Source organism: Physeter macrocephalus, chromosome 4 (assembly GCF_002837175.3).
Source record: "Physeter macrocephalus isolate SW-GA chromosome 4, ASM283717v5, whole genome shotgun sequence".
Classification (NCBI taxonomy): Eukaryota; Metazoa; Chordata; class Mammalia; order Artiodactyla; family Physeteridae; genus Physeter; species Physeter macrocephalus.
The window spans coordinates 40,895,974-40,908,842 of record NC_041217.1 but is presented as its reverse complement, the minus strand read 5'-3'; the positions used below and the strand labels follow the sequence as shown (position 1 = coordinate 40,908,842).

Sequence of the window (12,869 nt, the reverse complement as noted above, 5' to 3'; positions counted from 1 at the left end):
CACGTAGACTCAGCAGTTGTGGCTTGCAGGCTCTAGCGCGCAGGCTCAGTAGTTGTGGCGCACGGGCTTAGTTGCTCCACGGCATGTGGGATCTTCCCGGGCCAGGGCTCGAACCCATGTCCGCTGCATTGGCAGGCGGATTCTCAACCACTGCGCCACCAGCGAAGTCCAAGGCTGAATAACTTATTCTTGGTCACACACTATAACAGTGCCACATTTGAGGCCAGAAATCAGACTTCAGGGTTTTCACGCTACATAGATCTTCTGTTGCCACCTTACAATAACTCCTCACAAAGTTGATGAGAGTTGAATCGGTTACTGGAGCAAACCAGAGCATCTGGCTTTTGAATTCGCATTGTCTGTGGCCAGAAGTGTCAGCTGTGGGAGCCCTGAGTTTGGGCTTCTTGCGGCCCTACCCTGTCCACCACAACGCTGCTATCAAGCCTAAATTCCAGGGAAATAGGCCTTAGGAAAATCAGTAAACCAACCGATTTCACAGACAGAGGTACGCAATGGGACGATCTGGCTCTTAACGCCGACTCAGAAAATGAAGTCGCTATGGCCAAGCGCTGTGCACCGCCTCCCGGCAGCCGCCGCACAACCGAAACCGCTAGGCTCCTCCTCCAGCCTCCCTTCAGGTGGCGCTGTAGGACCAACCCACGTTCCAAAATGCAGTCGCCTTAGTTGCTACAAAGCACCGAGATAAGCGGAGCCCGTGGCTAGAGAGGTATTTCCCAGGAGCCTCCCAGGTCGCCCCGCGAGAACCACGCACTTCCGCTTCCGGCTCTATTCCGGAAGTTGCTTTTTGAGGTAGTGTGCCGCATAGTGTGGTCTTTGTGAGCTTCCACCATGGCTTCACAGACAGAGGTACGCAATGGGACGATCTGGCTCTTAACGCCGACTCAGAAAATGAAGTCGCTATGGCCAAGCGCTGTGCACCGCCTCCCGGCAGCCGCCGCACAACCGAAACCGCTAGGCTCCTCCTCCAGCCTCCCTTCAGGTGGCGCTGTAGGACCAACCCACGTTCCAAAATGCAGTCGCCTTAGTTGCTACAAAGCACCGAGATAAGCGGAGCCCGTGGCTAGAGAGGTATTTCCCAGGAGCCTCCCAGGTCGCCCCGCGAGAACCACGCACTTCCGCTTCCGGCTCTATTCCGGAAGTTGCTTTTTGAGGTAGTGTGCCGCATAGTGTGGTCTTTGTGAGCTTCCACCATGGCGTACCGGGGCCAGGGCCAGAAGGTGCAGAAGGTGATGGTGCAGCCAATCGTATCCTACTGGGGATGTGAGAAGTAGGAGGTTCGGGCCAGGAAATGGGGGGCAAAGGAGCAGACGGAGCAGGCCAGAGGGAGCGGAGTCCGGCCCCTCATCCCATGAGCCCCTGGGGCGGCCGAGACTGGGAGAAAGGGCGGGTAGTTGAAGAAGCAGTTACGGGTGGGAGGTGGGCTTGGCAGACCCCTGCGGTGGGAAATGCAGGAATGGCGGGAGTGAGCCGATGGAAGACAACCTTAGATAAGTACTCAGTGAAAGCGGGAGTTATCGGTCTCGTGCCTGAGGAAGATGTCGGCGCCGAAGAAACTCCAGGAGAATGAGAGTGGGAGGGGACTCGTTTACAGTGTTTAGGGGGCCCCAAATGGGTGCCTAGTTGGGCACTTTGCATAGGCACAGACCTCGCGTTCAGAAAGGTGAGATGGGGGTAGGATTGACCAGTTCCAGGAAGCAGAGTCTATGCTATGCATGTATTTTTTCCTTAACTACTGCTGCAGAATCTCATCTTCAGATACTTGCAAAATGTAAGTTGTTAACTGTTTCATAATTACTTTTTAAGTTAAAGATGAATTTATTTGGCTCTTTGTTTCATCCTGTCTGATCATTGTTCTAGAGTTAAAAGTAGATGAAGCTGGAGATTGCGAGGGTATTTGAGGGGAAGGAGTGCTGGGAAAGCTCTAATGTGATAAAATGGTGTGTAACCATGCCAACTCCAAGTATGCAAAGAATTGTGTCGTAATTACTTTACAAGACCAAAATTACTAATTTCAAAAAGTAATTATTGGTTGACATGACAGTGGTAATTGGGTACTTTTGTAGCAGTGGGTATGGCCAGAACATTGGAACCTTTCCCCCTTCCCTTTAGGATGAGACACTGGAAGAAAAATTCAGTCGGCTTTAAACTAGGTCATAAAGTGGTGTGTTTAGCACTGTGCAGGGGTGGGGGACACACTTATGTATATAGAAAAGACACAAAAAAAGGAAGACAGGATAGGTTCAGAGGATTTAGTGGTAGCCTTCTTTCCTTTGAGGGGATTTTTAGGAACTCAAAATTTGACTTGACAAGGCAGGGTATTTAAGTTATCTCTGAAAGAAAACGTGGCTCCTGTTGTTCTGACAAACTTTAGTGTGTGACAGCACAATTGAAAAATAGATTAATTTCAAGCTCTTGTAATTTTTAATCACAGGAATTGAGGGTCCCCCTCCTGGTTATTAGGTGTGAGACATGGAGAACTGAGTACCTAGAGAAAGCTGTCTTGGAGCTGGATTTTGCTATAGCAGATAAGAAAGAAGCCCTTTTAAATGCTATCTTTTCACAAATTTTCACTCTAAATGTATAGAGATTAGAAGCAGTGAAAATATGATTGAGTCCTAAGTTCACAGGAAAATTATTAACTTAGTTAAGTGAGAATGTTTCTTGATAAGTAACTAGTCTTGGCATTTATTTGTTAAAGTTTTTTTAGGAGTCATGTTTGTCTTTTGTTTGACCAAAGTGGTTTGATTTTATTTACTTATTTCTTAACATTTCTATTTTTGTTGATTATTTCAGAGATCTCGGATTCAGGTGTGGCTTTATGAGCAAGTGAATATGCGGATAGAGGGCTGTATCATTGTGAGTACCCAAGATATTTTATCTCAGAGCAGTTTGTTCATAGAAAAAGATTTACCAAAAGATAGCCAGCAGAGCGATATACAAAAAGTCAAAGACCCAACCCACAGAAAGTTCTTCAGGACCCACTATCCTTGTCTCATTGTTCTGCTTGATAGGGATTAGGTAATTCATAAAAGAGAGGGAAAATTACGAGAAAATTATTTAAACAACAGTATTAGTCTTTAAAGGAGGGGTCTAAAGAAATAAAATGGGGCTGGGGAGATGGGATTAATGGAATATTACTTCTGGGTTAGGTGACACCTGAATAGAACTGGGTGGGGTTAGTTAAATAAGATGTCTACGATGGCAGAATAGCCTAAATAATGTTTTTTAAAAGGAAGATATGGGGCTTCCTTGGTGGCGCAGTGGTTGAGAGTCCGCCTGCCGATGCAGGGGACACGGGTTCGTGCCCCAGTCCGGGAGGATCCCACATGCCACAGAGCGGCTGGGCCCGTGAGCCGTGGCCGCTGAGCCTGCGCGTCCGGAGCCTGTGCTCCGCAACGGGAGAGGCCACAACAGTGAGAGGCCCGCATACCATAAAAAAAAAAATAAAAAAGGAAGGTATGGATGGAAGTGTTATGCTACGACTCTGGTATTTCTTTTAGACAGTGTAGATTCCATCAGTAATCTCCCCTTCCCTGTTTACTAGTTGGAAAACAAGCACGGTGGTTGGTGGTGATAGTGTCTTGTGGGGAACATGGGAAGAGTTAATTCATATATGTACACACACTATATTGGGCACGTTATAAAAGATAAGGGAAATGGCTCTTTGGCATAGTTAATGAAATCTTAAGTCCCAAAGGTTCCAGAAGTAATCTGAAGTACATTCCATCTTCCTTTATTTAAAAAGAGGCTTAGGGAGTTTCCTGATGGCCTAGTGGTTAGGGTTCCGGGCTTTCACTGCTGTGGCCCGGGTTCAGTCCCTGGTCGGGGAATTGAGATCCTGCAAGCCGTGCGGCGTGGCCCAAAAAAAAGGCTTAGGACGGGGAGGTGGTGTTTCAGCTAAAAGATCAGTGGAGAGGTGAGTTTCTGAAGTTAGCATCTCTATATATAGCCATTTTCATTTAGAATGGTTTGGATATGATCTTATGTGAAGATGACAGTCAATTGGCTTATTTTTCTAGGGTTTTGATGAGTATATGAACCTCGTATTAGATGATGCAGAAGAGATTCATTCTAAAACAAAGTCAAGAAAACAACTGGGTAAGACTATAGATGGCCTTAAAGAATTGTAGAAATTTTTATTCACTTGCGGAATTGAATTGCAGCTCATTTCACGTTTAAATTTAGTTTGCATTTGAGAAGTTATTATTTGGGAGAGAAATATACTCTTGAAATCATCCTTTGCCACTTATTCTTTACCCCACTCCATTTTTGCTTTTCTTTCTCCACTCAGAGAGCTCTCACAAAGTTACCAAAGACTAATGGTGTTAAATCTAAAGGTCCTCATTTTATTGAGCTCTAAGCAGCATTTGGCTCTGTGATACTATAGTCAGGTTTTCACTTTTCATTACTAGTTCCTTTTTCAGACTTTTATATATTCATTCTTTAGGACCCAGCCATTAACTGTTTGAGTTGCTCAAGTCTTGGTTCTAGGGCCTCCTATCACTCAGTATTATTTTCCTAGGCACTCAAGACTGCACCTTAAATTAACATTTATATGTTGACTTCCAAATTTACATTTGTAGCTCTAGACCTCTCTGAGCCTAGTCAACATTTCTACTTGGATGTCTCAAAGGCTTCTCAAAGTTAGCACATCAGAAATCAAACTCAGTTCCAACCCCTCACACACTGTTTAGAGCAATTTTAGTGTTCCCTGCCATACTGAATGGCACCAGTTCTATTCAGTTTGCTAATAAATTTCTCTGCAACTACCTCAGCTCCCTCCAGTTTGCTCTGCAGTCTCCTGTCATCTTTTATTTCAAACACCAATCTGAACTTGTCATCTCTTTGCTAGAAAGCCTTCAATGGCTTCTTATTGCTCATAGGATAAGGAAATCTTTATTGTATCCTTCAAGGTCCTTCATGATCTGGCCTTATCTCCCTCTGCTCATTTTGTATCACTTTGCACTTCATTTTCTGAGCTTCACCCACACATCTTTCAGTTCTTGGAATCTGCACATTTGTCCCATCATAAATCTTTGTATATGCTGTCACCTGTTTCTTGGGACTCAGATCAAATGTCACTTCCTGCCAGGGTTTGGTTTTGTTTTGCTTGGGGTGGGGATAGATGGAGGGTGTGCTGTGCTGAGTTTGTAGTAAAATATTCATTACTGGGATTATTAATGTCTCTGCCACTGGACCACATGCTCCATTAGTGCATGAGTCCTGTCTTTCTTGGTCCCTAATATGCTCAGTGCCTAACTCAGTGCATGCCACATAGTAGAAATTTTAAAATATTTGAAGTGAAGGCAATTTCTTAACCCACATTCTTTAGGATTCATGGCTTCATCAAGACCTACTGAATCATTTCTGTTAAAACTCCATTAACTTGAGGTTTATTTAGGCATTTTGTCTTTAATTGTTTAATGCCCCACTTCAGAGCTCACTAGTATTTTTATCAGTGGTAGGTTTCAGGTGCCTCTTTCTTCCAGTCCTTGAGGATTCTCTTGAGCCTATACTAGCTATGTGGAAAGTAGATTCTAAGGAGTGGTATAATGTTTTGCTTTGCATTTTCCTGCTTAGGCTATTTTTGTGAAAGCCTGGATTTTTCGAATTTAAACATGTCTTGCCAGGAAGGCCAAGCTAACCTTATTGACGTTATTTATAAATTATTTGCAAAATGTTGATTTCCCATGGTAATATCCACCCTGAAGAACAGATTAATATTACCTGTTGTAGAAGCCTGGGAAAGTGAAACAATTTAATTGCTATTGGTGTTGATTAGCATTTCTCAAACCGTTTTACTGAACACCAGTGTTCCTGAAGATATTTATAGTTATTTCTCAGGAAATAAGTATTCTCTGCTCAAATAAGTTTAGAAAATGTTAGGTAAAACTTAAACAAGTTTGTGTATCTCAGGATGAAATCTATTATATTAAGAACTGTAGAAGAGATATGGGAACATATGTATATGTATAACTGATTCACTTTGTTATAAAGCAGAAACTAACACACCATTGTAAAGCAATTATACTCCAATAAAGATGTTAAAAAAAAACTGTAAGAAAGGGGTTATAGTAAATATGCTGCATTTCCTAAAAAAAAAACTAATTTCTCAACTTCTACAAACTCAGAGCATTAGGAAATGTTGGGGTAGTTGACTTAGTCTACAGAAATTACTTTTCGTAAAGTAACATTTGTCTACCTTCATTAAGTTATTGTTGAAAAAGTGCATATGGTCTGATATGCATAGCCTTTCAATATATGAATATTGGAAAATGTCACATACCTTCACAAGAGAGAAAGCATTTTCAAAATCACTCAAGAATGATCTGAAATTCCGAGGCTAAAAGGTGGTTACAAAGTTGTCTGAGTGGCTATTAATAGCTTTTTTTTTTTTTTTTTTTTTTAATTTTGTGTTGCAGGTCGAATCATGCTAAAAGGAGATAACATTACTCTGCTCCAAAGTGTCTCCAACTAGATGATCAATGAAGTGAGAAATTGTTGAGAAGGCAATACAGTTTTTTTAGGTGTGCTTTGTTAGAAGTGTAGTTCTAAAGCATTTATTCATATTGTTTTGCTCACCTTTATGTTATTACCAGATGACAATAAATACTGTGGGATTGTTTTTATTAAAATATTTACATTGTTTTCTTTTATCCAGTTGTAGAGAGTTTTTACACAGTGGCACCATTAGCTGTTAGTATTTATTTTAAGGTTTTCTGAAGATGGCACTGTCCTGGGCATTTGCTTTTCACAGAACTGGCATCTGTAGATTCTTAAGGCAAAGAGTAGGAAATCTACCTGACATGTAATCTTCTGATACTGGGTGGTGGAGAAAGGGGAGTGTTCACAAAAGTAAAGATTATGGTGCCAATGTATGTCTTCATCATCAGTTCTAATTCTGAATGCTGGGACACAAGGGTTTCTAACCACAATAGGTTGGGGACATTATAGTAGCTCAGTATTTGCTTAGCACTCTCTTAGAGTTATTGTGTAAGGCCTTTGTGAATTCTTTTATCACTAAGATCAGAATGTGAGAAGTATTTGGATATAGGCAAAGAATGAAAGTTTGTTAAAAAGGAGCTCTGTTAAGAGTTAACTGGAGGGAGACTTCGTGAGATTGGTAACCTGAAAAAGACCCACAGGCAACACTGGTAAGTTGTTGTTAGGCAGAACAGTAGTATGTTAGTTGGGAAAACACCTCTCCTATTCTTATCTCCAAGAATTTTGGTTCCTCCTCCAGTAATTGCTTATTTCCTAATTGAATTATGTGGTCAGTTCTCTCTTGCCCCAGTATCTCAGGGTTCTAGTTAGAATTCTGTTAAATGGCTATAGAGCATCTGCTATTAGTTGAATATATACAGTGAAACAGACTGACAAACATAGCTTCAATACCACATGCTAAGTGTTATTTAAGTTGAATCTTGAAAGATGAATAAGACCTACCTTAAATTCTGGTAATGGGCAGTATTATTAAGGGTAGGTAAGGAAGAAGCAAAAAGTCCAGTTCCTGCTTTTCCAAGTGCCTATGAGGGAGATACAGAACTTTTCTTTAAACTGAGTAAAAGAATCACTTCATGAGACAGAGGAGATTTGTCGGTGTGTGTAGAAATCAGTCCAGCTTAGAACTTGGCATTCTAGCTGTTCCACTCCATTTGAACTTGTGCCTTTTTGGTCATATTTTGAAATAAAGGGCTGCTTTAGCTCTTTTAACATATTTGAGTTTGAAATTCAATTGAACCTGCTACAGCATGCAAAGAAAACATTGGGCAGCAGAGGGAGTTGCAGTCCTGAGACTGCTTCAGCCTTTCTGGTGAAAAGCTTTTTGAGAGCAGAGCAAAGAGCTCCCTGCAGCTTTCTTGGCACCAAAATAGCTGGGAAGGAGGATGAAAACTGGAGCAGTATAATCCCTAAGAAAACCTGCTGGCTGCTTTTTCCATTTCCCTGTATGGCCTTTCTGACCTGGCTGCCCTATGTAAGCAAAGCTGTGCCTGCTGTGGCTTATCCTGAATGGATCAAGACATGGAAAGGTCTATTTTTGACAGAACAAGTGGTGATAGTAAGAAGTAAGGTACAGTGAACTCTTAAAATTGAGCTCTGTATTTAGAAATCTCTGCTTGCTTTCCTGCTGTACTGGAGCCTGTGGTGTTTACTTTTTAAGTTGTACTTTTCCACAATCTGGAGATCTTTTCTTCCAACCAGAATTTGTATTACAGAAGGAGTTGCTGTCTGCTTCATTAAGGTTATTAAAACATGCTGCTGGGAAGCTGCTTTTGTTGGCAGCCCTTGGTATGTGAGCGGTTATTTTTCTGGAATGGCTGTGGGTTTCTGAAGGGGTCTTGCTAACAACCCACGAACTCTCTTGTAACATTATTGAAGTGAGGGGTGGGAGCAGAATCAGGCTCCGAAAAAGTAAGTGCTGATTCGGGCCTGGTGTTCTGTTAGTAGTGAGTAGGGAGAAAGAAGGATAAGAATAGTTTGAAAATGCTAGAATTTTGTATGTGCCGGCACCAAATATTATTGTATCACATTTGTCATTTTCAAGGTTAGAGAGTGGATCTCTGGCTAATTTGGATTAAGGCGTTATTAGCCAGGAAGTGTCATGGGCATTTTCTGGGGAAAACCTAATAGCACCATCTCATGTTAACTGGATGACACAGGATCTTTTCCCTAATTAATTTTTCCTGTTAGAACTGATCATAACCATATACTCGTGGCATGCTTTTTTGAGGGGATACTTGGTAAAACTTAAGGTGGCATGAGAACTTAAGTCTGTTACTACTTAGAATTTAATTTTAATTTAAAAGTTATATGCAGTGGAATTTTTAAATATTAAAAAGCATTAACTTAATACACATTTATGATCAAATGTAAACTATACAGAAATATACAGAGCAAAAAACAAAAGTCCCTCCTTTTCCCATCAGTGTTCTCCATAAATAACCACTGTTAACAAGTTAGGTGCTTTCTGAACTCTTTACAGATATGTATAGCTTGGTTTGATTCTCATTTTGGTATTACTTTAAAATTTCTTTTAGGTAAAATTTTTAATTTTGGTAAAATACACATAATATTTACTATCTTAACCATCTTATTTATTTATTTTATTTTTTTTGACCGTGCTTCGTGGCTTGCGGGATCTCAGTTCCCCAGCCAGGGAACCTCTGTCCCCTGAAATGGAAGCGTGGAGTCCTAAACACTGGACCTCCAGGGAAGTCCCTATCTTCACCATTTTAAAGTGTACAGCTCAGTAGTGTGTTAAGTATATTCACATTGTTATGCAACCAATCTTTAGAACTTTTTTATCTTGCAAAAAACAAACTGTACCTATTAAAGAACAACTTAACCATCCCTCCCCTCAGCGCCTGGATTTGATTTTTTGTTTGAGTTTGATTAGGTACCTCACATAAGTGGAATCATACAATATTTGTCTTTTTGTGACTGACTTATTTCACTTAGCATAATGTCCTCAAGTTTCATCCATGTTGTAGAATGTGTCCGAATTTCCTTCCTTTCTAAGGCTGAATAACATTGCACGTATATATACCACATTTTGTTTATACATTTAACTGTCGATAGACTTTTGGGTTGCTTCCACTTTTTGACTTTTGTAAATAATGCTGCTGTGAATCTTCGAGACCCTGCTTTCAGTTCTTTTGAGTATATTCTCTGAAGATTTTTGAGTAACCATCATACTGTTTTCCACAGCAGCTTCACCATTTTACTTTCTCATCAACAGTGTACAAAGGTTGCAGTTTCTTCACATCCTTGGCAAAACAACTTTTTTTTTTTTAAGAGAAGTCTGTGACTTTATTGGCTGAGCAGGCTACTTGAAGGGGGTGAAGCCGGAGGAGGGGCCCCGATGCCATCCTGGCTGTGTAGGTGATTGAGAACTCAGGCTTGATTCCACCTGGTTGAATGTCTTGACCTTGTAGACGCCCACCATGCTGCCCACCATCTCAGGCAGGATGATGACGTCCTGCAGGTGCGTCTTTACCACCTCAGGCGTCTCCTTGGGCAGTGCCTCCTTGGCCTTGCACTGGCGCTTTAACAGGGGTGTGCTGCTTCCTTGGCAGTCCTGGTTCGGCAGTAGCTGGGTGCTGTACAGCTGTACCAGCTGCTTGTAGGACTCGTCCTACAAGGTCCACGCTGCTGTAGGTGAAATTGCCAAAGGTCTGCTGCTTCTGCTCCATTCTGCCATCTTGTCGATTCTTCGGAGAGGTAAAACTTCTGTTTTTGATAGCAGTCATCCTAATGGTTGTGAGGTTGTGGTTTTGATTTGTATTTCCATAATGATAGTAATGTTGAGCATCTTTTCATATGTTTATTGGTCATTAGCTTGTCTTTGGAGAAATGTCTATTCAAGTCCTCTGCCTATTTTTAAACAGTTTATTTTTTGTTGTTAATTTGAAGGAGTTCTTTACATATTCTGGCTTAAATAAATGATTTGCAAATATTTTCTCCCATTCTGTGGGTTGCCTTTTCATTCTGTTCATTGTCTTTTGATACATGGAAATTTTTAATTATGATGTAATCCAGTTTATCTGTTTTTGCTTTTGTTGCCTTTTTTTTTTTTTTTTTTTGGCCTTGCTGCAACTTGTGGGATCTTAGTTCCCCAACCAGGGATGGAACCCAGGCCCTTGGCAGTGAAAGTGCAGAGTCCTAACCACTGGACCACCAGGAATCTCCAGCTGCCTTTTTTTTTTTTTTTTTTTGTGGTACACGGGCCTCTCACTGTTGTGGCCTCTCCTGTTGCAGAGCACAGGCTCTGGACGCGCAGGCTCAGCAGCCATGGCTCACGGGCCTAGCCGCTCCGTGGCATGTGGGAACTTCCCGGACCGGGGCACGAACCTGTGTCCCCTGTGTCGGCAGGCAGACTCTCAACCACTGCGCCACCGGGGAAGCCCTCCCTGCTGCCTTTTTAGTGTCATAGGTATTTTTATTTATTTATGCACACATACTCTTTGCAGTTCTGCTGTTATCAACAAAACTTGCACATAGTTCCATGTTAAACAGCTATGATGTATTCCATTATATGAGTCTCTCAATTTAAGTAATCACACCCTATTGATGGGTATTTTAGGCTGTTTCTCATTTTTTACCATTAAAAAAAATTTTTGTAATGAACGTCTTCATGCCTGTTTTTGTCCACTTAACATTTTCTGAGATGAGTTCTTAGAAGTGGAATTGCTAGATCAAAGGATATGCACATTAAAAAAAAATTCTATAGGTACTTCTAAATTGCCTTCCAAAGTACATGTGAGAAAATTGTTTTCCTCATACTAGGCAACCGTTAGGCAGCAGCTTTAATGAAACTCACAGGCTTATTGTGAGGATACTGTGAAATAATAATTGCCAACATCCTAAGGATGCCAGAATAGAAAAATGGAAAAAATTTGGCCTTTGATGACTTTTGAACAACTGAATTAACTCTGGAACTTCCCTACCACCTAACTTGTTATGTGAGAGAAGAAAATTCCTGATTGGATTTTCTGTTACTTACAACTAAAGCATTGTAACTGAGAACAGTGTCAGAATGGGACAACTTGCCTTCAGTACTCTTAAGCTTGGGATGGGATTAGTTGTTTAGTGAAGATTTGTTAAATGCCATAGTTAAGAAAGTTGGCAATTGAAGTGGTAATCTTGGACTGTATGAGGGAATACAAATGAAGTGATGTGACTGATTTTATTCAATAAAACAGTGAACTTCCGTAGTTAAGAAAATAATTCCTGAGAAAGATGATCTTGGATCATCGTTCTATGTCCATAGAAATTGCTGTCTCTGGAGTATTAACAGATTAGCCTCATCCCCAGAGCCATCTGAGTTTGCAGTGTTTTGCAGGGCTGGGAAATTGCAGAGAGGAACTAGGGAGAATAAACAAATGAGTGCCTCCTTTTGCTGGGCTGTTACTAAACCAGAGATGGTAGAAGTAGAGTGGGAAAGGGAGGATTTTCCCCAGAAAAGCATCTTTCTTTAGATCCTACACTTTATACGGTACTCAGTTTGGGAAGTTGTTTCTTGTTTTTCACCAGTGTCAGTTTTTATTTGGATGTCATATGTTAGACATAGTGAAGAATATAAAATTTAGTCCCTGGGCTTCCCTGGTGGCACAGTGGTTAAGAATCCGCCTGCCAATGCAGGGGACATGGGTTCCAGCCCTGGTCCAGGGGGATCCCACATGCCACAGAGCAACTAAGCCCGTGCGCCACAACTGCTAAGCCAGTGCTCTAGAGCCCATGAGCCACAACTACTGAAGCCTGCGTGCCTAGAGCCCGTGCTCCATAACGAGAGAAGCCACCACAGTGAGAAGCCTGCACACTGCAACAAAGAGTAGCCCCTGCTCGCAGCAACGAAGACCCAACTCAGCCATAAATAAATAAATTTACTAAAAAAAAAAAAAGTTTAGTCCTTGTCTTTGGGGAATTGGGAAAGCAGCGAGGTACAGAGGGAAAGATGACCTTGGTAGTCCGCATACTCAGGGTTAAACGGCAACTTCAGAATTATCCAAACCTCTTAACCTCAGTTTCATAGGGCTGGTGGAATAATTTCATGAGCTAAAACATATAAAGTACCTATCAGGCCTCAGGAATGCTCAAGAAGTATTATTTGTCTCGTTACAAATGAGGATAGATCTGTCGTTTAAAAGATTTATTTAGGAATGTGTGGGGAAAAGGTAAACTTGTTCCACATAGAACGAGACAGATCACAACTTCGGGAATCTTTTTCATGGTTCAGTTTACTGAGGCATAATTTACAGATACTGAAAGTCACACTTCACACGTGCACTTTGATGACATTTGACAAATGTATAGTCATGTAACCTGCCACAGTCAAAACATAGCATTGA

At 41.4% G+C, this 12,869-nt stretch overlaps 1 protein-coding gene and 1 pseudogene across 2 annotated transcripts; one reads left to right on the top strand and one right to left on the bottom strand.

Moving 5' to 3' along the window:
• The first annotated feature begins 1,142 nt into the window (after positions 1-1,142).
• Positions 1,143-6,651, top strand: SNRPE (small nuclear ribonucleoprotein polypeptide E). Of its 2 annotated transcripts, XM_007111017.4 has the most exons (5): positions 1,143-1,265; positions 1,763-1,789; positions 2,815-2,877; positions 4,041-4,119; positions 6,444-6,651. In XM_007111017.4, exons 1-5 carry the CDS (start codon positions 1,212-1,214, stop codon positions 6,497-6,499), a joined length of 279 nt encoding a protein of 92 aa, XP_007111079.1. In that variant the 5' UTR covers positions 1,143-1,211; the 3' UTR covers positions 6,500-6,651. The 2 variants fall into 2 exon arrangements, with proteins under 2 accessions (XP_007111079.1, XP_054940119.1); XM_055084144.1 differs by lacking the exon at positions 1,763-1,789 and having other exon boundaries at positions 1,162-1,247.
• A 67-nt stretch (positions 6,652-6,718) lies between these two features.
• On the bottom strand, positions 6,719-10,448 carry LOC129392053 (40S ribosomal protein S15-like; annotated as a pseudogene).
• Positions 10,449-12,869: the final 2,421 nt, after the last annotated feature.

Bases quoted from the DNA above. Each gene is read 5' to 3' on its own strand.
- SNRPE (XM_007111017.4), top strand. From the start codon at position 1,212: ATGGCGTACCGGGGCCAGGGCCAGAAGGTGCAGAAGGTGATGGTGCAG. The intron at 1,266-1,762 runs GTATCCTACTGG...CTACTGCTGCAG, and splicing joins AGGTGATGGTGCAGCCAATC to AATCTCATCTTCAGATACTT. The intron at 1,790-2,814 runs GTAAGTTGTTAA...TGATTATTTCAG, and splicing joins TCTTCAGATACTTGCAAAAT to AGATCTCGGATTCAGGTGTG.